General features: G+C 35.9%; 2 protein-coding genes across 3 annotated transcripts; both read left to right on the top strand.

The window, feature by feature from the left end:
• The first annotated feature begins 1,459 nt into the window (after window positions 1-1,459).
• Window positions 1,460-5,437, top strand: LOC147291475 (protein BUD31 homolog 1). 2 transcript variants are annotated; one of them, XM_086237442.1, is made up of 5 exons: window positions 1,460-1,756; window positions 1,871-1,923; window positions 3,966-4,066; window positions 4,232-4,419; window positions 5,046-5,437. In XM_086237442.1, exons 3-5 carry the CDS (start codon window positions 3,973-3,975, stop codon window positions 5,199-5,201), a joined length of 438 nt encoding a protein of 145 aa, XP_086093568.1. In that variant the 5' UTR covers window positions 1,460-1,756; window positions 1,871-1,923; window positions 3,966-3,972; the 3' UTR covers window positions 5,202-5,437. The 2 variants fall into 2 exon arrangements, with proteins under 2 accessions (XP_086093568.1, XP_086093567.1); XM_086237441.1 differs by having other exon boundaries at window positions 1,461-1,756; window positions 3,899-4,066.
• Window positions 5,438-22,491: 17,054 nt separating this feature from the next.
• Window positions 22,492-24,372, top strand: LOC147291474 (DNA repair REX1-B protein). Its single transcript, XM_086237861.1, has 3 exons — window positions 22,492-22,897; window positions 23,533-23,821; window positions 24,073-24,372. Exons 1-2 carry the CDS (start codon window positions 22,523-22,525, stop codon window positions 23,800-23,802), a joined length of 645 nt encoding a protein of 214 aa, XP_086093987.1. The 5' UTR covers window positions 22,492-22,522; the 3' UTR covers window positions 23,803-23,821; window positions 24,073-24,372.
• Window positions 24,373-25,091: the final 719 nt, after the last annotated feature.

Raw genomic sequence — 25,091 nt, 5'->3', positions numbered from 1 at the left:
TTGTTGCATACTAAACGAATGGGGAAATGTCTGCAATTTGTTTTTCTCATTGTGAAATTTATGTCTTTTATCATGTAGATTCTTTTGGTCTTTAGAGCTAGGTGTGAAAGTTTGTTGGTCTTTAGAGCTGGGTGTGAAAGTTTGTTGGTATGGTAATTGTTGCAGGTTGGTTGATTGTGGTGGTGGTGGTGCAGTAAATGTCATGCTTATTTAATTAAAGATTAAAATGTTATTTAAATGCTCCTTAGCCATCTTTTTATTGATGGCTAAGGAGCATTTAAACATTTATTGATGAAACAGTTTCAGTTCGTGAAACAGTTTCAGTTCGTGAAACATGAGTTTTAAATAAATTTTGAATGAAATTATGGTTCTGAAATATGATGAATCAAATTTGCAGGTTGAAACAGATCGAGGCAGTGGCGACTGTCGTGTACTCGTCGCGCGTGAGGTGATCGGACGACGTTGTATTGTTGGCTACTCCTCTCATCTCAATGCTTGTTGTATTGTTGTTTTTTTTTTTTTGATAAGGTTGCTGTGTTCTTTTTAGTGAAACGGAATTCAGTAAAGGTGTAACTGTTTTAGTGAATTGCAATTGTTTTAGTAAAGGTGTAATTGTTTTTTAATTAAGGTGTAATTGTATTTTAGTCGAGGTGTAATTGTTTCATCACTTAATTCAGTTTCAGTAAGTGAATTCATAACTGAATTCTTCAATTTAGTGTAACTGAATTTCTGAAATTCAGTTTCAGTGTAATTGAATTCTTGAAATTCAGTTTCAGTGTAACTGAATTTTTAAAATTCAGTTTTAGTGTAACTGAATTTTTGAAATTCAGTTTTAGTGTAATGAAATTCAATTTCAGTGTTTGATTTTAGTTTTAGTGAAATATGGAGTTTTAGCAAAAACTTCAATTTCAAAAAAAAAAAAAAAAAAAAAAAAACAGTTTCACCAAAATACAGTTACAGTGACGTCAGCATGCGTCAGCGCGCGTCAGTATGCGTCAGAAGGGTAATTTAGGATTATAAATTTTAGGGGGTTTTGAAAGAGTTTCTAGATGGGTGGGGGTTTAGACAAATTTTTTTGGTGAGTAGGGTGTTTAAAATTAGGCACTATTTTATTTAACAGTATTTACTTCTAGCGCACATTATATTCATTTTATATCACATAAAACATACTATATAATTTGATTTCTTCAATATTTTTTATCAATGTAGTAGATAATATGTTAAATAAACATATAGTAAAATTTTATTTAAAATTTTTATATTTTAATAACAATTTTCGTCGTTTATATCTAATTTTTATCAAAATTTAAAATTTTTCAAAATTTTCATCGAAATTTTTATCGAAATTTTTTGGAAATCTGAAATTTTAGTTCTTGGATTTAGAATGCATGTCAGGATTAATTATTTATATTTATCATGCACCCCAACACACTGGATCCCTACGCAGAGAGGATACCAGAAGGCTCCATCCCTCTCTCTCTCTCTCTATCTCATGTCGATCTGGATCCTGGATTCTGGATTCTCTCTCTCTGCTATCCCTGAAACTCAAACCACCATCATCTCCGACGCCGTTTACACCCCACGACCACCAACTCCACCCTGAAACCACCATCACCAGTTCACCACCGTCGCATCCCTCTCTACCTCTCTCTGTTTCGCTGTCTCGCTGTCTCGCTGTCTCTCTGTCTCACCAGTCACCACCGTCGCCTCTCTCTCTCTGTTTCACCACCCAGTCACCCATCGCCAATCTACGAAGGTAATTTTTAATTAGGGTTTTGAATTAGGGATTTAAGATTTAGGGTTGAATTAGGGTTTTGATTTTTTAAGGTTTTCAATATATATTCTGATTTATGCCAATTTTGTGTCTCAGTCTCTCAGATTTTGGGGTTAAGGGTTTGTCCTGCTTGCTTGCTGTGCTTCTGGGTAAGTTTTCTGATTCTGATAAATTGGATTGTTAGGGTTATTATATTTGGTTTATTATTAGGGTTGAGCTGGTTTGTGATGATTGTTAGGGTTAGGATGATGATGATGTGATGATTCTGAAGCTGGTGTTTTTCTTGCTAGACCATGATGATGTGATTGTTAGGGTTATGAATTGATGATGATGTGATGATTCTGATGTTGTGATGGATATGTTTGTGCTGAATGCTGATGAACCTCAAATTTCTCTATCTATATATCTTGTGACTTAAATAATGCAATTTTTACAATCAATTTGTGATTGGTGATGCTCTGGTAATTGGTGAGGGGCATTTCTTCCCTAATAGGTTGTTGGGTTTAATGATAAGTCCTTCATTTATGTTTATGTTCAATTGAGTTAAATACATTCTAAAAGTCTCATGTGCGTGAAGCCATTTGATACATTGTCTATAGATGGTAATTGTATTTGTTTATGCATAGGGTTAATGGATTATCCTATGCACAATGATTGAGTTTTATTCAAATGTATATTCATCTTGTACCACAGAAAACCAACATCATATGGCATTTGCGTTAAGAAAAGAAAAAACTTGGGAGCTGATATGTTACATGACAATACTTTTATTTTCTGAATTCCAACTTAGTTTGTTTTCTGTCTGGTGATGTTGTCTTGGTCTCCTTTTAACATAAATATGCAAGCACCCCATCACGTTTTGTTGGTTGTGAAGACCGGAGAAACTTCTGAAATAACTTATTTTAAGTTATTGGGTTGTATTTTTTTCAAGCTAATGATTAATTAAAGACTTTCTTAATTTCAAAACTTAAATTTTATAGTTTTTTAGCTTAATCAAAATGTCAACTGTGTTTGTGTTTAGTTAATGATTATGGAATAGATATGGAAGAAATAAAGATTGTGGCATACATTCTAATTAGCTTGGCACTTTCTAACTATGGGTCATCATGATGTTGTTGAGGATGATGTATTGGCTTAACTAATGCATTAATACTACTAACTTAGATGGGGTGATTGCATATTTATGTTAAAATATGAACTTGAGTAATGTAAGATGGGGATTTTTTTCTTTTCAAAAAATTAAGATGGTTGATTATATATTGGTGTTAAAAATTAATATGAAGTTATGCTGTTGTGCTAACTTTCTTGGGATGGTTGCATAATGTCTAATTATTTTTTCTTTCATTCGATAAAAATGATTAAGGTATAAATAAAAAATTTATATTAGAAAATTTATTTTTTAATTTTATATAAAGATTTCAAAAAAATTGAATGCAGTCTAGTTTGATGTTGCATCAAACAGCAGAACTTATCCAGCCTCTTAATTTGGTGCAACATCAAATGCACGATAGTACTTTGAACTTTATAGTACGTTATAGTTGAATACAATACAGTACTCTCCAATTAAATAGTAGAGTTGGGTACAGTGTGCCAAATGAATCCTAAGTCATCATATCGAGGACAGAACTAGGCTCATGGTTTGTTCATTATCTATGATTTCCCCTGATGAATATAAATGTTTCTTAAAACAATAAGTAGATGAAAACGGAATGTATTCTTTGAAACAGCTGCTTTTCTCATTGTTGCTACTGCTGCTGGTGATGATTGTTTTTAACTAATAGTAAAGGTGTTTTGATCATTTTCTTTGTATTGATTAGTTTTTCTGATTGAATTATTGTTCTATTTTCATATATCTGAGACATGAATTTTTTTTTTTTTGGGAAGAACATGTTGTTTGAATGTTGATGCTGGACAACTTTAGGGTCAAAATCATAATTTTAGATTTTAGGATATTTCTAATTTTATGGTTTCCTTTTTCAATTAGGATTAGTATTAGTTTCCTAGTAGGAGTTTCCCTTGTGCGTTTCCTAGTAGGAATAGGGTTTGAATTAGTTTCCTTGTGGAGTCATTGTTCTTGTTTTGAGTTTAGATACTTGTCTAAACCTTGGTTCTGGTTTCTCGCAGCGTCAAAAGTTGATAGCCTTTGAAATCTCCAAACAATTTATTCATTATATATTGCCGCTGATACCAGGTAGAAAATGCCTAAGGTAAAGACTAACCGAGTCAAATACCCAGAAGGATGGGAACTGATTGAGCCTACTCTTCGTGAACTCCAAGCAAAGATGAGAGAAGGTTGGTATTTTCCATGTATTTATTACATTGTTCACTGAACTTTCAAAAATTAATATGCTTAATAACCCATCCACAAACCCCCTCCCCCCCCCACCCCCCTCCCCCCTCTCACACACACACACAAAAGAAAAAAACTAATGTATATTCCCTTTATCTTCTGGACAGCTGAGAATGATACTCATGATGGTAAGAGAAAATGTGAGACCTTGTGGCCTATTTTCAAAATAGCACATCAAAAGAGCCGCTACATTTTTGACCTTTACCATCGGAGAAATGAAATATCCAAGGAATTGTACGAGTTCTGCCTGGACCAAGGCTATGCTGACCGCAATCTAATTGCAAAGTGGAAGAAGGTTTGTCTCAGAAACTCTTCTATCTTGAATTCTTTATTTGCTACTATTCGGTGTTTGTTTGTTTTTTTTTTTTTTTGCTTCGGTTTATATGCGTATTGACTGTGGAGTTGACTCAGTAATATATTAGACTTGGAAATTACCTTGCCTGGTTATGATTTGGAAATTTAGTAGTTAATCAGGAAAAACCTATAAATAAGGTTCAAAGAACATAAGCTTGAAAAAAAAATAATATAAGAGAATTGGGACAAACATAGCATGCTAGAAAATTAGCATGAAAAAACTGTTGAGAAGGTTCATGGAAGACTCAGGAATCAGGACTTGGGGGAGTGTGTCATGAGGATAAAAGTCAATATGAGAGGTCTTGTACACTGATTGAACTCATTTTTGAAATTCTCATACTACATGCTTTGGAAGAGCATTTTCATCTTTGATATTAGGATGTTAAAGGAACCTTTGTACCATTTTTTTGCAGGTTGTTATGGATATCAGTTAATTTAATTAGGATGTTGAGAAAATAAAGAAAATATGCCAACAAACGCATGTCCCTTGCTGTCCATTTATCTAAGTCTATTTCATTAGTTTCTCAACTCTAAATCAATGGCATATGGTTTGTGTTTGTCATGCAGCCTGGTTATGAACGCCTCTGCTGTTTAAGATGCATGCAGCCTCGGGATCACAACTTTGCCACCACATGCGTCTGCCGAGTGCCCAAGCATCTGAGGGAGGAGAAGGTTATAGAGTGTGTACATTGTGGCTGTAGGGGTTGTGCCAGTGGAGATTGATCAGTTGTCTGTTCTGCAAATTGTAATAGTAGATAGCTGGGCCAGATTATCCTTGGTTCATATATTGCTGGAATTTGTAAACCTTTAGCTGATCTTGATCTTCCTGAAGCTGGACCCTTTGCAAATGTATTAGTAACATGTCTCTGATGTTGCAAACGAATTATTGTCATATTTTAACTAACTGCAACTTGAAAGCTAGAAGAAAGCGTATTTGGGACTTAAAAGTTCTCCGTCAATGGGTTTAAAGTGTTTCTCACCATTTTTTGTTTCACAAACTTGGTCTTGATGCATGAGTCTAATTGCATAAGTAACATATTTGGCCTGGAGTTCAGAGAGTGCCTTGTGGCATTGAAATGTGGACATATCTAAATCAGCGTAGACCCAAAAAAAAAAAAAAAGGTAGGGTAAAGCCTTGAATAATTAAGTGATTAATGTAGTGTGTGTGGCACCTGCAAACATTTGTGGGTTGTTGGAACCATGAAGTAATTTACAAGCTACTTGTAAATTGGGCTCTTGTAGGGGCCGCCAGTGTTTCGAAACTGTAGCAAATGACTAGAATAGGCCACTGTTTTAGGGCCAGTTTGGTATTATTGTGAGAAAAAATAACTATGAAGTAAAACAGCTATAAAGTAAAGTCAGTAAAGTCAGCTGTAAAGTAGTGAAGTGTTTGGTAAACTATATTTTCGAAAGTGCTTCGAATACAAAAAACAGTATCAAAGTGTTTGGTAAATGTTAATGTAAAAGTGCTGTAACTGTTTATAATTATTAAAATGGACATGATGCTGAAAGTGTCTTTCACTTATTTATTTGGTAAAAATAAAATGTTTTTTTACTTGTTTTTGAAATTTTTGGCTACAAATTTTTATTAGCATTAATTTTTCTAAGAACAACATTATTAAATAAGTATGCCTATTATTTTTTAGGTATATTATAATTTTAATCGTACAAATAAAATATAATAATTAATTATCACAATATAAAATATAACTAACAATGAACATATTTTTTAATTTAAAATAAACAAATAAAAATTATAGAAATCAATAAGGGTATTATAGGTAAAATAAAATATTCATTATTTCTGTGATTGACTGCAGCTTTCAAAAACACCTAGAAATATGCTTTCTATTTTTGTTGTAGCGAGTTGAGAATTGTGGGGAAAAGCAGTTTTTAATTTTTTTACCAAACACCAAAATTGTTGTAGGTGATTGAAAATTGTCATCCACAGCAGCTTTTGGGTCCTCCACCGCAATCCGAAACAGAGCCTTAGTCATTTATGATACCTTTATTTAATAGATAAGCTTGTTCTTAGTTTGAAACCAAATCATTTACTTGCAATTCGAAGGACTAAGCTTGTTATTATGTTATTATGCCTATTTATTAAAAAAAAAAAAAAGCTTGTTATTCTGCCTGCTTATTTAATAACATAATAAGTGAACACAAATTCAATTTTGAAACTCATTTTAGTCAAATAGATTTAAGTTTCAGTAACACAGCTCGTTTAAAGTTACCAATTAACTTTAATTTTTTGGTGAAGAATTAACTTTTACATCTTGAAGTTACACTGAATTTGTATCTTTGAAATTGAATGGGAGGGACTATTCAGACAACCCAAAACCACTGAGTTGACCATCCCCTCATTTTTTTGCCCATTTTTTCTTATTTTGCCCCTGCATTAAAAAAAAAACTTATTTTTCCAATTTTGGCCGGCCACCCATCCCTACTGCCGGCACAACCCCACCCCCTCCCCACCGCCGGCGCGACCCCACCCCTCCCCTTCACCAGTCAACCCCACCCCTCCCCATTGTCGGCTCGACCCTACCCACCCCGATCTCCCTTCTCTCTCTCTTCCCTCTCTCTGCCTTCTCCCTCTCTCTGCCACCCTCCCTCACTGGACCACCATGGGTGGCTAGCGCGACCCTATAGACCTCCCCTGAAAATGGATTAACCCGAATTTATAAAACCTGTAAAGAACACTTCTAATAAACATCAACTGTCTCTACCACAACCAAAAAGGGTCTCAGACCCATCAGAAGCATAACTTAGTTAGAAATCCCAAGTTCAGTTATCAAAGCCACTACTTCTATTAATTCTTACAACAATTATAACCGAACAAAATAAAAGATAGCCATGTGGCCTACAATTGTTTGAGGAAATGAAAAATAGAAGGGATGCCACGACGTGTATGGCTCGACCTCCATCACTGCTACTACCTGGGGGGAAAAGTTTAAAACAAAACAGAAAAATGTGAGATAATCTCAGTGAGTGGACATAAAATGGTTTAATGGCGTAAAACTTTTCGAAATATCGTTTTCCAAGAAAATCAACCATTCTTTATCAAACGAACTTAATTTTGAAAACCCCCAGTTTTAAAATGCGTTCATAAATATATTCCAGGTTGCTAGCATAATATAATAAATCTATTGAGGTAAAATTAAGTTATTGAAAAATCAAACATTGAAATATTCTGAATAGACTATAGATGTGAGATAAATATTCGAAATAAAACCATATAATACATTAAAAAAAAAAAAGAAGAGTTTACACCCAATCAGTTACCTACAGCACTTGTCATACATGCGCAAAGCCAAGAATCTGTGCAGAGCCATTAATTTTGTCTTACATGCACGAAGAGTCACCCCCAAAAGGCTAAGTATCACGACGCACGGGCCAAAGCCTATGTGTGTGCCTTAATGGGTCCCAAAGACCTATCTAATACGATAACCTGAAGGGTACTGAGAAGGTGATTTGAAACTATTTCTCATAACCAAATCATAATTTTTTTTTCCCACCGATAGAAAATATCTTATTGTACTTCCCAAGAAAACTTTAAATCCATAAGCGCACTTAATACATATCTCAATTTAAATTCAATAAGTATAAATCCAACTAATTCCTTTCGATCAAAAACCAAAGTAATATTAAGCCATAAGGAGAAAGTAAGAAGCTATAATCCTTTTCCAAAAGAGATCCATCAACTTAAATGATCCATTAAGAAAAATCATGTTTATAAAACTTATATACGAAAAGGTATTTGAAAACCCGAAGTCCAACCTTATTTATCAAATCCCAAAATCAATTTTAAGATACTTAACATAATTAAATTAATGGAATTTCATAAAATTCTTTTCAAAGGTAAAAGTTCACTCACATATAATACTTCTCAATCAAAACTCAAATAACCAAAATAAAACACAAATTTCATAAATCTTTTAAAAAAAACAAAGGTCCGCTCACAATGAGAATCCTAGCTCCGATACTTCGCCGGATCGTCTCGGGCCACAGTCGTCTCGCCTATAAAATATATAGAACAATAAAATATAATTAGTCCCGGCTCAAAGACGTTGGTGTGATAAACCTCACATCCCACCCGAAACTCGTTCCAACACAACGATTTGCAACATTCACAAGTTAAACCCACAAAACCTCCTCAAACACCCCGAAAGCTTGCAGGCTCGAACTAACGTCACCAAACAATTCACAACCAATCCTAAGCTTAAAAAGAAACTTGTCCGAGGCTTACTTCGATTGAAAAGTTCGTCCTAGAGTAAAATCGGTATCAACAAAGTCTCAAATTAGTCCCAAAATAACTTCGGCTTCTCCAACCACATTCAACATAGCTAAGACCAACAACTCACAAAAAAATCGCCCAAAAATAATTCTTTATTCAGGAAATTACAATGGGGTTCAAAATCACTGAGAGTGTCGCCCAAAGTGGCTGCCTCAAATCCAAAAGTTTAACTAAAATACCAAATTCCTCAAATCCACTCAACTCTTCAAACTTAAACATCAATTGAGGTTCTTAGGATTGAAATTTGTCCAAATAAACATCAAGAACAACCCTCTAATCCAAAAACCCATGGTAATCCCGAAATGGCCCTAAACCCCCATACTCAATTTTCATCAAATACACAAAATCAAACAATCAAACCATAAGAGAAAGAAAGCCCACTTAGAAAGGAAAAAAACCCACCTAATTTCGAAGTGAATGACGCTGGAGTTTGGCTGGAATTCGGCAAGACAGAGGGGGGTGGCAACTAAGATTTATGGGATTTTCCTGTGCGAGCGGGGTTGGGTTGTCAAGGGATTTCGGTTGAAGGTCTACGCCAGCGAGAGGGGGTCGTGTGGTTGGCTTGGGTCGACGGGGGGTGGCTGGGGAAAGAGAGAGAGAGAGAGAGAGAGAGAGAGAATGTGTGTGTGTGTGTGTGTGTATTTGGGTTGTTTTAATTAAGTTATTGGGGTTTTGAATTTACAAAAATACCCCTTTCTAGACAATTCTTCAAACTATCCTCCCCGAAGCTTTGATTTAAAGGCCGTTTTCGCCTATGCGTTCAGAAACTCAGTTTCTATCTATTCGTCTAAAAAAAAAAAAAAGGTCTACATTTCATTTTTAAACCGCCCCTCTAAAACACTAGACCTCTCTTCCAAAACTTAAATGAAACTCATAATTAAACTTGAAAATTTCAATTTCAATTTAAACTTGGGGTCGGGTTGTTACAAATTGGGTCTCCTAAAATAGATGTATGTCTAATCAATCCTAGGTTTAATCATGTCTTAGGGTGATGACTCTCAACACCCTCTGTCAACAAACGATAGAGCCAGAATCCGTCCCCAAAGCATTTTCTACATTCTCTGCAACCATTTATTTCTTGTTTGATATTTGCTCTTGAAGTTTTTGAGCTGAGAATCGCGGGAGACGAAAAGGGTCATGCACTCAGTATCGATTTGGGGATAACGTACTCATGCGTGGCAGTGTGGCAGCATGGTCATGTAGAAGTCATAGTAAACGATCAGGGAAACAGGACCACCCCATCTTATGTTGCCTTCACTGATATTGAGCGTTTGGTAGGTGATGCAGCACTTAACCAGGTCATCAGCAACCCCACTCACTCCATTTTTGGTATGTATATTCCCATTTTGAGATGCCAAATTAGAATTCAAATATGCAAATAAAACCCACCTCTCACAAATTCTAATAGTGACCCATGTTCCCAGATCATGAAATAATAAAAGAAACGTTAAATTCATCCTTAAAATTCATTAAACCACTAATCACCCAAGTCATACAACACAAGCAACAATGAGTCAATGACCCACAACAACAACAATAAAAACCTTAATTAATCCACCTACATAATTAAGAACAACAAATTTATCAAAATCCAATGAAAGCTTAGCTCCGACATACCCATCATGATTATCAATCCAATTAGCAGTTTATTGAATGCAAAAACAATTGGAATTTGGAAAATAAGCAAGAAAATTACAAACAAATTAACCTCATGAAGCGACTTCTGCTCAGCCTCAACTTCCAAAGGGTCTCTTCCGACAATGCGTTCGACACGGCAACAGAACTTTGCACAGACACCTTGTTCCTTGGTTCAAGCCGAGCAGAGTTTATGGTGAGATTGACGAACAGCTCATTTCGTACAACGTTGGCACTTGGCCGGCTTCGTCAGGGTCTTCTACTTACTGTAACGACGTTTCCACTTGATCTGTTCCTTGCAGTGAGGGCAGACGCTAGTGATCTTCGACAATAGCTTGAGCCGGCCTCCGACCTCCGTTTTGTTGTACCCCAAGAATTTTTCTTGTGGACTACAAGAGGAGGATTCAGGCGTGGGGAGAGAGTACAGAAAGAGAAGAGGGAAATCGTGAGTTTTGTCTAAATTTTTGGAGTGAGAAGAAAGAAGGTTAAGGTTTTGTCTGAACTCTTGGGAAATCGATCTTGAGTTTTGTCTGAATTTGGGGCTGTTTGAAATTTTGGCGTGAGGTCTAGAGCGAACCCAATGCAAATGTATTCCTGCTTAACCAAAATATATTTTAGGGCTTTCCAATTTTTTCTAAGTATCAGAGCACTATTAGTCTAATTTTTTTTTTTATTTGCTTCCTAACTTATAACAACATGGTAAGCATGTTGTTATAAGTTAGGTAAACCCATGTTGAACCAAAATCATTTACCATGTTGTTATAGGTAAACCCATTGACAACGTGCACACCTCGTTGTTGATTCAACTTATGTCAACGGGCAAAGAGTGCACGTTGTCAATCACTTGTAAATGACCAATTCGACAACGTGTTTTAAAAGCACGTTGTTGAATATTACATTTCACAAGGTGTTTTCACTGCACGTTGTTAATCTCTTGTTGTTAAAAATGATTTTTCTTGTAGTGTAACCACACAGTGTTTCATTTTGAGCCATAGATTTCACCATGCATTAATTAATTTGTGGGCACAACTTGAACCAAAATGATGAACACCAGTCACTTGGCTATGAATTAAAACTCATGTTTCAAATTGTGCTTTTATTTGTGACAATTCAAAACAATCAGTAAGTATAATAAGCAAAACAAAGCAGTCATGATAAGAAGAAATGCAACAATTAATTAGTAAGTATACGAAGCATTTGTTTGTTCAAACTTGAAAGACCTGCAACAATTTCTGTATTAGACAGAGGATTCACATATATACCAAAGAATAATGCCCAGATCATGACCAAAAAAAGGAATAATACCCAAAGAACCAAAATGCCAAATACACAAAAAAGAACAAATGACAGCCCCAAATAGGATTCAAGAATTTATGAGAAATACCATGGATGATATTTTCTTGGAGAAGCCATCTTGTTACCACATTTGCCGCAATCCCTGAAGAATTTGCCTCTGTGTACGGTGTCTTGATGCTTCTTCAGTGCATCTTTTGTATGAAATGTCTTGCCACAGCCGCCTTTGATGATGCACTTAAATGCCATGCTCTGATTCTCTTTTTTGGCCGGTGAAATCAACAAACCAAATGCGCCGGTGAGAGAGAGATCAGAGACTAGTGTGTACTGTGCGAGCTAGCGGAGTGGAGAATGAAGCGTTTTTTTTGCCTTTTGTCCTATATATATACTGTACCTAAAATGCGCCAGGTTGTCCTTCTTTCCACTTATCAGTAAAAATTTGCCTTTGTGTGGCGCACAATACGACCTTCCGCTCACATTAGTGACGTTGTGGAGGTTCCCTTTTAAGTTGCACCGGATGATCAATACGCGAAGCTTGTATGAGTGCCAAGTGTTAGTGGAGGTCATTGTAGAACCTGGAAGATCAAGAGTCAGGCTGGGTGTGTGCGCGCACCTCGCACCCTTTTGTATCAGACGACGAGTGAATCGGGTGTGGAACCCCCTTGACCGGGCCCAGCTGGGCATTTCCCTACAGTATAAAACAAATTCATGCTTTCCTCATGTAAATACTCCTCCAATAATATATATATATAACAGAGACCCATGTTCCCAGATCATGAAATAATCAAAGAAACGTTAAATTCATCCTTGAAATTCATTAAACCACTAATCACCCAAGTCATACAACACAAGCAACAATGAGTCAATGACCCACAACAACAACAACAAAAAACAATAAAAACCTTAATTAATCCACCTACATAATTAAGAACAACAAATTTATCAAAATCCAATGAAAGCTTAGCTCCGACATACCCATCATGATTATCAATCCAATTAGCAGTTTATTGACTGCAAAAGCAATTGGAATTTGGAAAATAAGAAAGAAAATTACAAACAAATTAACCTCATGAAGCGACTTCTGCTCAGCCTCAACTTCCAAAGGGTCTCTTCCGACAATGCGTTCGACATGGCAACAGAACTTTGCACAGACACCTTGTTCCTTGGTTTAAGCCGAGCAGAGTTTACGGTGAGATTGACGAATAGCTCATTTCGTACAACGTTGGCACTTGGCCGACTTCGTCAGGGTCTTCTACTTACTGTAACGGCGTTTCCACTTGATCTGTTCCTTGCAGTGAGGGCAGACGCCAGTGATCTCCGACAACAGCCTGAGTCGGCCTCCGACCTCTGTTTCGTTGTACCCGAAGAATTTTTTTTGTGGACTACAAGAGGAGGATTCAGGCGTGGGGAGAGAGTACAAAAAGAGAAGAGGGAAATCGTGAGTTTTGTCTAAATTTTTGTAGTGAGAAGAAAGAAGGTTAAAGTTTTGTCTGAACTCTTGGGAAATCGATCTTGAGTTTTGTCTGAATTTGGGGCTGTTTGAAATTTTGGCGTGAGGTCTAGAGCGAACCCAATGCAAATGTATTCCCACTTAACCAAAATATATTTTAGGGCTTTCCAATTTTTTCTAAGTATCAGAGCACTATTAGTCTAATTTTTTTATTTATTTGCTTACTAACTTATAACAACATGCTTACCATGTTGTTATAGGTAAACCCATTGACAACGTGCACACCTCGTTGTTGATTCAACTTATGTCAATGGGCAAAAAGTGCACGTTGTTAATCACTTGTAAATGACCAATTCGACAACGTGTTTTAAAAGCACGTTGTTGAATATTACATTTCACAAGGTGTTTTCACTGCACGTTGTTAATCTCATGTTGTTAAAAATGTTTTTTCTTGTAGTGTAACCACACAGTGTTTCATTTTGAGCCATAGATTTCACCATGCATTAATTAATTTGTGGGCACAACTTGAACCAAAATGATGAACACCAATCACTTGGCTATGAATTAAAACTCTTGTTTCAAATTGTGCTTTTATTTGTGACAATTCAAAACAATCAGTAAATATAATAAGCAAAACAAAGCAGTCATGATAAGAACAAATGCAACAATTAATTAGTAAGTATAAGAAGCATTTGTTTGTTCAAACTTGAAGGACCTGCAACAATTTCTGCATTAGATAGAGGATTCACATATATACCAAAGAATAATGCCCAGATCATGACCAAAAAAAGGAATAATACCCAAAGAACCAAAATGCCAAATACACAAAAAATAACAAATGACAGCCCCGAATAGGATTCAAGAATTTATGAGAAATACCATGGATGATATTCTCCTGGATAAGCCATCTTGTTACCACATTTGCCGCAATCCCTGAAGAATTTGCCTCTATGTACGGTCTCTTGATGCTCCTTCAGTGCATCTTTTGTATGAACTGTCTTGCCACAGCCGCCTTTGATGATGCACTTAAATGCCATGCTCTGATTCTCTTTTTTGGCCGGTGAAATCAACAAACCAAATGCGCCGGTGAGAGAGAGATCAGAGACTAGTGTGTACTGTGCGAGCTAGCGGAGTGGAGAATGAAGCGTTTTTTTTCGCATTTTGTCCTATATATATACTGTACCAAAAATGCGCTGGGTTGTCCTTCTTGCCACTTATCAGTAAAAATTTGCCTTTGTGTGGCGCACAATACGACCTTCCGCTCACATTAGTGACGTTGTGGAGATTCCCTTTTAAGTTGCACCGGATGATCAATACGCGAAGCTTGCTTGAGTGCCAACTGTTAGTGGAGGTCATTGTAGAACCGGGAAGATCAAGAGTCAGGCTGGGTGTGTGCGCGCACCTCGCAGCCTTTTGTATCAGACGATGAGTGAATCGGGTGTGGGACCCCCTTGACCGGGCCCAGCTGGGCATTTCCCTGCAGTATAAAACAAATTCATGCTTTCCTCATGTAAATACTCCTCCAATAATATATATATATATATTAAAGCAATAATAGATTTCTTACATTGTTCCTCTTATTGCATTAATGTGTGATACTCCAAGAATTTTGCTTGGCTTTATTTATACTACTTCAGGCTTTATTTATACTACTTCAGGATAGTATCCAACATGTAGAAAAAACAAACTCATAAATTATTCCAGAAGAACAATATTCAACTAAGATTAATTTGGCTGTTAATTTAAAAATAGAATTCAATGATGCTATTTTCTGTGTCTGTATTTTGTTTAATTGAAATGAAGTGTTGAGTTTTTTTAGGTTGAGGATTGAATATTTATGGTTCATATTTGAAAATATACATATATAAGAGGGTTTGCTGTCAAGTTGAATCTATGCATGAAAAGCTAATTAATTACTTGGATCATCGACGTAACCGATAAATAATCTTAATTTGCTTCTCCTTGTCTTTTCATTTTGGTCATACTAATTACTTGTGGCATGCATAAACTCACATAAATATTAATTTCACATAAGAAACTTTATGTGTTAATTGGGACATATTTATACGAAGTCTATTATATGAAAAAACCTGTACGTAAAGCGGTAAAGTAGATGACAATCAATTATGCGTCTTTGTACATTTCTGCGAAAGAGGTAACCAATTAATTAAGATTTAATTTCATCTACATTGATGATCAATTTGCAAATTAACAGGACTTCTTAATTAATAATGGGCCTATCAATATCATTATACTTCTCAAATAAAATTGTCACCTAAGCGTGGACATTAGCAGCACAAAATTAGGAAGTTTTCCACAATAAATAATTGCATGTAACCTTAATGATGTGATGATGTATATGCCAATGTCATATATATTGTAAATAAGTTAGTTTCAAAATGGACTTAGATATGAGTGTATAAAATACATATTATTGTATATGGGTCAAGAGCTAATAACCCCTCCATACTTGTCCAAAATGTCATACAACATTATTCATACCCTTTATCATATTTTATAGTCAAGATATATTAATTGATATTTTTTTTTTTTGAAAAATTATTATGTGTTACCATACCACCACGTATCATATATAAACATAGTATTTCCAATTCACTCATTATAATACATAATACTTTGTCCCTAATCAAGAGATCAGCTTTACAAACAAAATTAAACGGTTAGAATACATCTAATTGGTGTTGCACTTCCTAGAAGACATATAAGTTCCGTCCAAAAAATCGAGTTTGAAATTGCTAAAGGATTCAGACCAAAAATAAAAAGTTGGTAAGAAAATGCCCAATTGAAACGGTGACAAAAGGGAAGCAAAAGCAGTTTTTCGCTAGGAACTTTAGGGATTTTAGAGAGTGGAAAGAAGTTTATATATGAGAGAGTGAGAGAGAGTAGCTTGAGTGAACTAGCAGAGGGGAAAAGGAACCGTTTCTCTGCAATTAACCTTAAAAAAACATGAAAAAAAAAAAACCTAAAAAAAAAACATGGTAAAAAAAAAAGTTTGTTCTTGACTGCCAAGTGTTAGAGGATCATCCATGTGGGACCGGGAGGATCAGGCTGCAAGCTCGGTGTGTGCGCGCACCTTCGTAGCCTTTGTGCCAGACGAGTGAATGGGATGGACACTATGCGAAACTTTCTATATTGTGGGACCCGGAACTCCTTGCACCCTTTTAAGCAGACGAATTCGCGTGACGGAATCAGATGTGGGACCATGCGACGTCATCGAGCGACGACTGGAGTTAAAAAGAAAAGGATAACGGACCGGACCGAGGTTACATTTTTTCCTCTTATTTAAAGTCTTTAATGTGTGATACTCCAACAATTTTGCTTGCCTTTATCAATACTACTTTCGGACATCCTTTCCATTATTCAACATAAATAAATACAAAGAATATAGTCGTAAATTATTGGTACTAACAAGGATGATTCAGGAGAAAACTATGTCCAAATAAGGTTAATTAGTTAACTAGTTTTCTATTTTTAATTTGGGTGTTATTCTAGAAATAGAATTTAATCATGATATTTTATGATGCAGTACAATCAGCCAAGGTTTATAAACGTAAATCTAAAAGAACAAGAAGTCTGGAATCCATCAGGAAATTAAGAGAAAACCTCAACAATTAGTTTGATAAAATAATAATAGAATAATTCGGCTAGCAATTGTAAAAATTGCTTAAGTACGCTTAAAGAAACCTTAGGGCGCAAACAACCATATAATTAAGGCCTACGGTACGTAATTACAAACCCAAATAAAATATAAACAAAAATAAATAAAATGTCTAAAAGTTTAGAATGCAGTTTTGAGGTCCTAAACGATCTCGGATGGCCGAAAAAGCCTATACATCATGGCTTAGCAATGAGTTTGACTCGTCTCACGATTCTCTTCGAAACGATATGCATTAGTACCACTTTCAGAGCCAAACCCTCCGACTAGTAGAAATCATTTCCCAATTTTCTTGGGTTTGCAACGATCAAGCTGTTGCATAAACTTCTCCGCCATCGGTTCTGCATCATTTTATGTGTTTGTATTGTGTTAATTTGAAATAAGTATTTTTTTGGAGTTAGGATTTAATATTTGTGGTTCACATTAAAAAAAGATACGCGCATAAGAGGGTTTGCTGTCAAGTTGGATCTATGCAGAACTAATTAGATTACTTAATTGGATCATCAACATAACCAATGAATAAGCATGTTTCCTTTTGTCTTAATTGTTTTCTCATTTTGGTCGTACTTAATTACTTGTGGCATAAAGTCATATCAACATTAATTTCACACATTAAACTTTATGTGTTTGGGACAGATAACACTCGCTCCTTTAAAATTGTTCCCATTAAACTTCTCTTTGGTTATCCGTGTAAGCTAAGTGTGACTAATTAACAAACGATAGAGCCAGAATCCGTCCCAAAACATTTTCTGCATTCTCTGCAACCATTTATTTCTTGTTTGATATTTGCTCTTGAAGTTTTTGAGCTGAGAATGGCGGGAGAAGAAAAGGGTCATGCAATCGGTATCGATTTGGGGACAACGTACTCATGCGTGGCAGTGTGGCAGCATGGTCATGTAGAAGTCATAGTAAACGATCAGGGAAACAGGACCACCCCATCTTATGTTGCCTTCACTGATACTGATACTGAGCGTTTGGTAGGTGATGCAGCACTTAACCAGGTCATCAGAAACCCCACTCACTCCATTTTTGGTATGTATATATTTATATCAATTTATTTATATATTGCCCTTTGTTCTTCAAATCAGTTTTATATATATATCACTGTGAGGCTCGTATTTATATATACTTCATTTGTTTCTATAAACATATAATTTAATTATCTAGAATTCCAAGAAACACTAGAATTCCCATCAAGAAGAATCGTACGACAGTAACATTGTATGACAACCAAACAAGAGTCTTCTTTCCAATTTATGAGGGTGAGAGTGAAACAACCTTAAATAATAACTATTTGGGCCAATTTACTCTGGATGACATTCCTCCAGCTCCCAAGGGTGCTGCTAAATTCGATGTTTGCTTTAGTATTGATGCTAATGGTATCCTGAGTGTCTCTGCTGAGGACATGTCCACTGGTAAGAAGAAAGGGATAACAATCAACTGTGACAGAAGAAGTTCTGAGGGAATTGAGAAGATCGAAATGTAAGAAATGATAGTATGCTAAGACTGCAATAGAGCCAAAAAACAAAAAAAATTAAGGATTGGAATAGCAATATATTATAAAATCAATTCGATAATCTACAGATTTAGCCATATTGTTAATTTTTTTTTTTTTACTTTTTCCAGGTGAGCATGGAGGCCTCTAGGTTTTGTTGTTTGAGGATGGTTCAAATTTTTGGGTAATGAAGCAAACAACAGGCACAATTTAATTTGCTGGCTTGGTCGAGTGTCTCCCATGGTTACCATAATTATGAAAGAAATCATCTTTTTGTTGTTTAGTTCTTCAATCTCACAACTCAATCTAGGTGAAATGTTTGCTAAACTATTTGACATGTTACACAATTGAACATCTTGTTGTCTTTGGTGCTTTTGATCAAATGCTTGTGCCTCTATAAGATTAGTATCTTAATTATTCTTTAATAGGTTGGTGTTCAAACTCCAGGTCTTGGTTCAACTAGACCCCGTAGAAGATTGACTTGATTTTTTGAAATTCACATTTTTCTTTATCTCTGGAGTTATAATTTGAATGATTTGTCAAATTAATACAGATTCTATTTAGGCTTGAGTTCAAGCTCAAACAAAATTATCAAGCTAATGAGAACATAATTCTTTAGATCAATCAAGCTCGATCACTATAAAATCCCAAACAAATTGATGAACGATTATTATCTCAAACGCATTTTTAGGACGAATGTTGTTGTTATAGCTCACCGGACTCTGTTTGTCCGTTTTTGGCTAATACATGGGATGTGTAATGTAAACCATCTAAATAGTTGGTTTGATAATAAACAATTCCATTTTACTTCATCCGCAAAAAACAACAAAAAAAAAATCCAGTTTTAAAAACAATCACAATTTTGAAAAACTTGTAGAATAATTCCATGATGACTGCTTTCATTGTCTATTTCTTTTTCTTTCTTTTTTTTTTTTTGTTTTCTATGAAAAACTCTATATATATAAATCTGCAAGTAATTTTTACGTTATTATGTTGGAAACATGCAGTAGTAGTACATAGAATAATGAACCAAATTAATAAATTGTGTGTATTGACTATTGAAAGATTACATTCCTCGATAAGTCCCTGCACAAAAACTTCACACCATCCCAAACATGTATTAATAAGCAATTATAACCACTCGGGCTAGTTTTATACTGTTTCCACCAAACAAAAGATACAGCCACAGAGACTCCATCTTTGGTAATTAAGCTCATTGCCTTCTCTGTTTTTTCCCTTCCATTCTGGGGTAGTGAAGCAGCCGATCGCTACGGTCACTCCTTTGCTGGCTTGGTCGTGTGTCTCTCATTCATGGTTACCATAATTATGAAAGAAATCATGTTTTTTATTTCTATAATCTTACAACTCAATGTAGGTTTTGACATCTTTGCTAAAATGTTTGACATGCATGCTACACAATTGAGCATCATGTTGTGTTTGGTGCTTTTGATAAAAATGCTTGTGCATGCCTCGATCTATAAGATTAGTATTCTCATTCTTTAATTAATAGATTGGTGTTCAAACTCCAAGTCTTGGTTCAACTACAAAAATGGAAACAGAGACTATAAGGGTAGCGAGACAGTCCTACCTTTTATTCATCTAACAAATTTATGTTAAGGAATAAGGATCGTTGCATTTGCCCAAGTAACTCAAACTGTAGCCAATTAGTCCTGTCTTTAATTAGCAGAGCTGGCTAAGAATTAACCTGTTAACAATAGAGTCTTTAATCCTTATTATCCATTTATAGCTCTCTAAATATTGAAAAGAAAGTCCTTAGAATTACTTGTAAATTCAGCACCAAGCTTAAAACTTGTTATACTTGTTTATTTAAGAGTGTTTAATAAATAAACGAACACAAATTCAACCTTGAGTTAGTGAACAGCTCGATCATATAGAGTTACCAACAAATTAAGCTGGTGATTTGCTCACATATATATAAGTTTTTTTTTTTTTTTTCACATAAACAATGAACTTTTTTTGGGTGAAGAATTAACTTTATCTTTGAAACCAAGCTCACCAAACGCCATGAAGAGTGCCTTGGTCTACCTATTTAGGACCGTATGTGATTTTCATATTTAAAAACTTTGGTAAAACACATATACATTTACACAAACTTCATATAAGTTGTTACAAAAGCACAACTAAACTTTGAAACAAGGCCGTAGTTGAAATTTCGAGAGATCAAGGCGAATCATAAAAGTGAGGCATTCGACCCTCGATGTTCCTTTTTCTTTTCTTTTTTTCTTGAGTTAGTAAATACTCATAGAAACCATAATAAACGAACCATTTTTTTTTTAAATAAAATAAAATGGATGGACCTTTTTGAAATTTTTTTTGAATTGAAATTTAAATATATTTTCAAAATTAATTGTACTTAATAAAATATATAAATGATATTGTTGTAAATATTGATATTTATGTGGCTGTCTACAATTATGTATTTGGGTGTATTTGTAATATTGTAATTATCATAATCCTCTTCTCGTAAAACAAGGAAACTTGAGAGTGATATCCAAATAATTTAAGAGTGATCTCCAAGCAACCCTAGTCATTCTAGAGTCTATAAATAAAGGCCTTATGCTAATAAAAAAGACACTATGATTTCTCCATTTTTCTCTCTTGTATTCTCTCATCTCTCTTATATTTTATAATAGGTATGAAATTTTTGAGGCCCTAGATAGTTGGGGACCACTTTACTATCCTCATTTACGGTTCTACTTTGAAACGATGAAAATAACAACAAAATTAAACTAAGGTAGAAGGAATGGAGGAAGGGTGTCGACAACCGATGGATTGGGAAGAAGGATGGTCGGCAGCTAGCGTGGGACGAGGGGCGGCCAATGGTGGGGTGGGGTGGGTTGAGTATAGGCTAGGTGAAATTAGGGTTGGGAATGTGACGAAAGATGATAGAAAATTTTTATGAAGGTTTCTATTTGCACACTTCTAAATTTTTTTTTACACACCCTTTTTAAAAGAAATAAAAAAAATCAAAGGGAAAAGTCTCTTCTCTCCTTCTCTCACCCAAAGTCCAATTCCATTTTTTCTCTTTGCACACCCCCATCAACAGAAAAAAAAAAAAAAAAAAAAAAAAAAAAAAAAAAAAAAAAAAAAAAAAAAACCCATTTCCCTCCCTCACCCGGACCAAAAAAACACACACACCAGCCTCGATCTTAAGAAAGAGGAGAGTGGTCCGGTCTCCCAACTTCGCCGGAAACGAAATCAACGCCAGCGTGGTGCTTTTGTTTTCGGCGCCGTCGCTGATTTTCTCGGTGGTTGGTGGGTGTGGAGAGGAAGAGGGAAGAGAGAAGAAGTGTTTGGTGGATGTCTCGTCGCCTGGTTCGCCGGTGAAAGCCACCGGGCTGAGGAAATCGATGATGATCGAGTTGCAGCGAATGTTCGGTGGGTGGCTGCCGAAGGAAACTCAAAATTTCGACGGATGGCTGCCGAACGAACCTGCCAGTTTTGGCGCATGACTGCCGAATGGCCTGCGAAGCTCATCCTTTTGGCTGGCACTGCGGCATGGTCGTGCGAGCTGGGCAGAGCTGTCGGGTGCGAACTCATTTGCGTCGGCGGCGTGGTCGGGTGTTGAGGCTTCTTGGCTGTGCGAGCTTGGCATGGTGGTGGGCGCGGGGAGGGTGGTGCAACAGGGAGGAGAGAGAGAGAGATGAGGAGAGAGAGAATGAGAGGAGAATGGTGCACATGCAGGGAGGGTGGTGCTGCGCGGGTGTGTGTGGACAGAGAAAGAGAGAGAAGGAAAGAGAAAGATGGGGTGTGTAGGTGTGTAATGAAATGAGGGTATTTTGGTAATGAGTTAGGTGTGTGTTGAGAGGTTTTGAATTTGAGATGAGTGTGTGAGGTGTGTAGAAGAAAAAAAAGAGAAAAATGGTGTGTAAAAAGAAATTTAGGAGTGTGCAAATAGCAACACTCATTTTTATCTTAGGACAAAATTGGGTTTTAAACTTGACCAAAATGAAAAAGAGGGGTATGGAGAGTAAATTGAGGAGCATGAGTAGAAATTCCCCTCTTTGATGCCCAATAAAACTTTTAATTGAATTTGTTAATTAAACTTTAACGGTGGAGATCTGTTCACAGAAAATCCAAAGGTTACCCAAGAAAATTTACTTTACTTTGGATTTGGAAGAGTAATAAAACAGAGGAGGAAGTGGGATTGGGAGTTAGGGCGAGAAGAAGCAAATCGAATATGGAAGACTTTGAGAAGAAGGTATCAATAAGAGACCCAATGGAAGAAGACGAAGAACAAGAGGCAGAGGCAGAGGCAGCAAAAGGGTCCTCAAAAATCGCTGAATTACTTCGCGGGTTTCTCGGGATTCAGCAGCGCAGGGCAGAAGCATACGCGAAGCTGAAAAGCGGGTTTGGCGAGTACATGGAGTCATCAGGAGTACATGGGGAGTTAGCGTACCAACAAGTATGCAGTGAGGTGACAGTGGAATTCAATGAGTGCTCAAAAAAAGTGCTTGAAATGGAATCGCTTTTTCTCAATCCTGATTACTGCCGACTTGATTTGGCCCAACTCCTCAGAGCTGTCCAAACCCACGAGAAGCAGAAATTGAACCTGGTATTTAATTCATATCATTCCTGTTTTTGTTGGATGCTTTGTGGTTAATTGGGTATGGATGGAATGGAGGATCAGGTTCATGTAGCCAACCCAAATATAGTTGTGTGGTAGTCTATTAGATACTTATGTTGGGCTAAGGCTTTGTTGTTGGTGGTGTTTTAGATGCTTAAGGAACAGCTAGAAAAAGAACCACATCCACATCCACACAAACATCAAACAATCCTCTGTGTGTATGTGTGTGTATATAGAGGGTCTTATTCTTAAGAGGGATCCCTTTTGATAAGAACAAAAAGGATCACATTGTTCCCGTAATTTGGTTCAATGATCATACTTTATAATTTTTGAATCACTATTTAAAAATATCCAGGTAGCTCTGTTTGACCATTTGATTATCATCATGACCCCGTGTGTTCGTCTATTTATTTGATTATATTTAGATGACTAAATGATAATTGAGTTATGGTTAATAGGGGTATGTGGTGCTCTGGGCTATTTATTTTTTAATTTTAATTATGATTGGGATAGGATAGTTTTTCTTTGTTTCAGGCATATATTTGATCAATGAACATACTTATTTGTGCTGCCATTTTGCTCCATTCTCTGCTGACAATAAGTGTATTTTGTTTGTTTCAAAGACGGCTACAATTCAGGTGTTGAAGAAGGCTGGTAGACCCTCGGATCGTCTGGTGAGTCATGAAAATTGCAGATTTAAGAAACCAATGGAGCATGAGTGTGTGCATCTCCATGAGATAACAGAAGCTACTGGAACTGAAGAGGCAGAAGAAGATGCCCAATATGATAGTGCTCTCAAGGAAGCCATTAGAGGGGTGCAGGATGCTGTGACTGCTATAAATGAGCATTTGGAAGAAGTCAGATATGAAATTGCTGCCCTTGAAGATGAGTAAACTCACATGTTTTCATTAGGTATGCATTTCTCAGTTATACAACTATAATCAAAACAATGAACGGATAAATATCAAATTTGACAGACTGTTATCTATAAATTAATATGTTTGCTCAGTGAAATGTATATAGTTCCTCACGGATAGAACATATTAAGATGAAGTTACAAACAGTTACTGCAGGGACCATGTGGCATTTGGAATTTTGGACCATTCAATTTTAGAGTCCCTTCATGACTGTTCTGAATGGCCTTCTTCTGTGAAATGTTTCAGGACTTATCATCCTGCGGTAAAAATGTTGGCTGCTCTCCAAGTAGGCTCCCGTTTGCATGAAAGACAATGAACTTTACAGTTTCATGTTTCCAAAACACCAATTTTCTCTCTGAGGATAGCGCCTGGGTAGTTTCTTATTGGAAAATCGCAGTATACGGTGCCAGGACAGTGGAAAGAGGGTGCATACACCAGGGGGCTGTTGCTGTTGGTCATACAATTGATATTTCGTATTGATGTAAAAACAATCTAATTTCTCTATCTCCTTTGATAAAGATTACATGTTGGCTTGTTTCATTGTTTAGTAAAGTCTTTTCTCATATTAGTAATACTACTATTTATGTTGTTACAAGGAAACATTAGGGTAAATTTGTGGCTAATTGTTGATAGAATGTCCTACATTGTGAATGTTAAGTCTTAACGTTACAATATATAATGTCATGGCAACTCCATCCATTGTCAATCCATTTTGGATTAGATGCTTTAATTTCCACACTAATAACATTTGTGGTTCTACTTTCTCTTGATCAAGAAGAGTTACAAGTACGAGGGTTACTTGGCCTAGAGGCTCGCATTGTACTATTGCTTCTCCCACCCTTTGATCAATTTATATCATAGTGCATAATTTCTGCGCGCATTTTAAAGAATGCTAATAGATTATTGATGCTGTCTCGAGACATACCCCAAAGATATATGAATATATATCTCCCTATAATATAATTCATGTATTAAAATATGTCGGTTTCTAAACCCTATAATTATTAAAAGATTTTATTGACCATACAAGAAATTGCCAAATAATTTAGTAATAGATTTTTAAATATAATATGATAATTGTAAATTGCCCCGCTTTTAATAATAGAACTTCATTTACCTCTTGTTTCACACCAATTCATTCTAATTTCAAGTTTCTCACATGATCTCCCTATTCCAATTTCATCAGAGGTTCTTCATTCTTGTGCATAGTCCTGTAACTACACAACAATGACAACACTAGCTGGGATCCCTACAAATGCCTTTGT

Source organism: Dryas octopetala, chromosome 3, assembly GCF_963921425.1.
Source record: "Dryas octopetala chromosome 3, drDryOcto1.1, whole genome shotgun sequence".
Classification (NCBI taxonomy): domain Eukaryota; kingdom Viridiplantae; phylum Streptophyta; class Magnoliopsida; order Rosales; family Rosaceae; genus Dryas; species Dryas octopetala.
The sequence above is the reverse complement of the archived record's forward strand: the minus strand, read 5'-3'. Positions and strand labels throughout refer to the sequence as shown.

Bases quoted from the DNA above. Each gene is read 5' to 3' on its own strand.
- LOC147291475 (XM_086237442.1), top strand. From the start codon at position 3,973: ATGCCTAAGGTAAAGACTAACCGAGTCAAATACCCAGAAGGATGGGAA. The intron at 4,067-4,231 runs GTTGGTATTTTC...TCTTCTGGACAG, and splicing joins CCAAGCAAAGATGAGAGAAG to CTGAGAATGATACTCATGAT. The intron at 4,420-5,045 runs GTTTGTCTCAGA...TTTGTCATGCAG, and splicing joins TAATTGCAAAGTGGAAGAAG to CCTGGTTATGAACGCCTCTG.
- LOC147291474 (XM_086237861.1), top strand. From the start codon at position 22,523: ATGGAAGACTTTGAGAAGAAGGTATCAATAAGAGACCCAATGGAAGAA. The intron at 22,898-23,532 runs GTATTTAATTCA...TTTGTTTCAAAG, and splicing joins AGAAGCAGAAATTGAACCTG to ACGGCTACAATTCAGGTGTT.